The sequence below is a fragment of the Cynara cardunculus genome, assembly GCF_001531365.2.
Source record: "Cynara cardunculus var. scolymus isolate 2C chromosome LG 15, CcrdV1, whole genome shotgun sequence".
NCBI lineage: Eukaryota > Viridiplantae > Streptophyta > Magnoliopsida > Asterales > Asteraceae > Cynara > Cynara cardunculus.
In genome coordinates this window covers 15955979-15958565 of record NC_037542.1, presented here as the reverse complement: position 1 = coordinate 15958565, position 2587 = coordinate 15955979, and the positions used below count along the sequence as shown (strand labels likewise).

The following is a 2587-nucleotide window of genomic DNA, read 5'->3' as shown; positions in this document are numbered from 1 at the left end:
TAAACATATAATATTATTACTAGAAATTTTGATTAAAAAAATATTTTTTCAGTAATAATATTTTTACATAATAATAAATAATATTTATAATAGTAATATATTTACAATTAAATAAATTGAGTAAAAGAAAATTAGTATAAAAAAAGAAAAAGACAACAAAGAGACAAAAATACAAAAAGTAAACAAAAAAACATCATTATATAAGGGGATAGGGGTGCCATTGGCAAAGGGTATGAGTGCCATTAGCCTCCCCATGTTGGAAACTCATGGTTAAAATAAATTTGTAAAGTTACCTTTCTAAGTTTTATTTTAAATATTTAATCAAAAACTTGTTTTTATAATAATAATCTATATGATTTTTCTTTTTACAAAATGAATGTACATTTTTTAATATCATTATCTGATTAGATAATTATAGAAAACATATATCTATATATACAATTCTAATATGACACATAAATTTATCGTTTTATATTATGTCTTAAAAATGCTGCATTTTCATCGTGACGTGCAAGGCTTAACCTGACCTTGTCGTCATGCCTTGCCTCTTTTAAAATCTTACATGTATCTCGACTAATCTTAAGAAACCTGAAAAAATATCCAAGAAAATGTTTCGGATCCTAAGAGAACTCAATCTCATGATCTTTGGGAAATCCTATCCCATTGAGAACGGGCCATTGACGAACACAGACCATACATGTGTCATCAGATTTGATAATTGAAAAAACAAATTGGTGCCATTTTATAACAAAATATCTCTCCTGTACCAAAATAAGGGAGACAAGTTTAGTGTATGATCTTATCTTCTTCGATTCTAAATAGTAAAATTATTCATTCTCTTTAATTTAAAACAAATACAATATTTAACATCACATAAATGATTATGTTTTATTATAAGTGAAATATCTAGTTACGAGACTGGAATAACCCGTTTAATTTGTTTTAGATTTTGAAAGTAAACTCAAAGAACATCACGTTATTAGCCATCTCCTATGCACATAATTAAAGATTCATGAAATCAATGGTGGATCCAAGGAATTTTCTGAGTGGGTGTACTTTTAAGGTTAATCAAAGGTCAACAAGGTCGTAGTTTAACTTAAGGAAAAGTCAATACGAGTTTGACTAGAGGAAAATTAAATTGATACAATACATTTCTACAAATGAAACCGATTTTTTTACTATTGTGTAGCAATGAATTTAGCAAAATTGGATTGGATTTATTGGGTTTTCTTACAAATTCGTCAATAATTCCACTTCAGGTAGGGCATATGCAATGATATGCTCCATGATGCAAACTTATCCCCTGTTTTTTTAAGAGTGTCATAGGCTATGCCGAGATTAATCTCGACAAATTGTAACTGCAAAAAATTAGCTATGATAAACTCAATGGTCACAATTGTTGTATAAACTTGAAATCGAACCTTAGGCAGAGAAGATATTCCACTACATCCCTCAAGGCCTCAACCACTACGCCACAACCCTTGTGGTTAGTTAGTTCTCCCCTGTTAATGGTTGTGAAACAAGCACCATACTTGGATTATCTAAATAGTGCAAGAAATAAGGATGAAGACGATCATCAATAAGTAGGATTTATGAACTCAATGAAGAAGAATCGGTTTCTTGAGAAATTGATTCAGCCATTGAGAATAAAAAAAAAATTCTATGAACAAGACTCAACAGATGCTATGCTCTGAGATCATATGAAGAAATGAGGAAAAATGTACATTGCTTGAACTGAATTAACCCGGACTAAGAGGTACAACCTATTTATACATAATTAATAAAAACTCTACTCACCACCGAACAACTGTAACAAAATCTAAATTCAAAAACTAACAAAATTACCCTCAACCATAACCGCAATATAATTGACGGTAAAATCAAAGTAAATGCATCTTACAAATAAAAATCAAGTCCACAATTTCTTTATAACGATTAAATTAACAAAACCATTACATAGAACAAATCAGTACCATTATCATCAAGAAGGCATTAACATTATTCATACCCTTTATTTATTTTTTTACTTTCTTTTGCACAAAAGTTCAAGAAATTATTACAGACGCAATTGACGTACGAGCAAATTCTATTACATGTAGAGGTTTTTATCTGGTAATCTTTGGGAAGGGAGAGCTACTAGTGGTTTTCTTTTCTTTAGGACTGTAACAACCCAAAAAAAATAAAAATAAAAAAAACAGTAATTACATAAGAAGGACCATTTGTATCAATACAAGAAAGAAAAGGGATATGAAATGCTTATATTCTTAAGCTTGCACGTGGCAAACAGAAGGTTGCAATAAAAGTCAAGTAAATGTAAGTCGCATGGGTTTCTTCTTCAGTTAGATGGTTGCAAGACTAGATGTAGATAAATGTGGAGGCTGTTTTATAAAAAAAATGGTCGACGAGTACAACGGGCAGTAAGTAGATAAAAACGACGGAAACAGGAAACAAAGATTTGGTGCGTTCGGTAACGAAACGGTAAGCCTTCTATGCTTATTACTTGTAATTTTACTCATGGAAGTTTCTGATAAGAGTTGGTCGGGGCTTCCGTTTTGGTGAGTTCCCCTAGGCGGTGTTACAAAACCGC

At 30.8% G+C, this 2587-nt stretch overlaps 1 protein-coding gene across 1 annotated transcript in view; it reads right to left on the bottom strand.

The window, feature by feature from the left end:
- Positions 1 to 2089: 2089 nt before the first annotated feature.
- LOC112528599 (flavonoid 3',5'-hydroxylase-like) overlaps positions 2090 to 2587 on the bottom strand; it is a 6525-nt gene continuing 6027 nt past the window's right edge. Inside the window, exon 4 of the mRNA XM_025139622.1 lies at positions 2090 to 2152. Coding sequence (XP_024995390.1) covers positions 2090 to 2152 — 63 coding nt within the window. The remainder of the gene's footprint in view (positions 2153 to 2587) is intronic.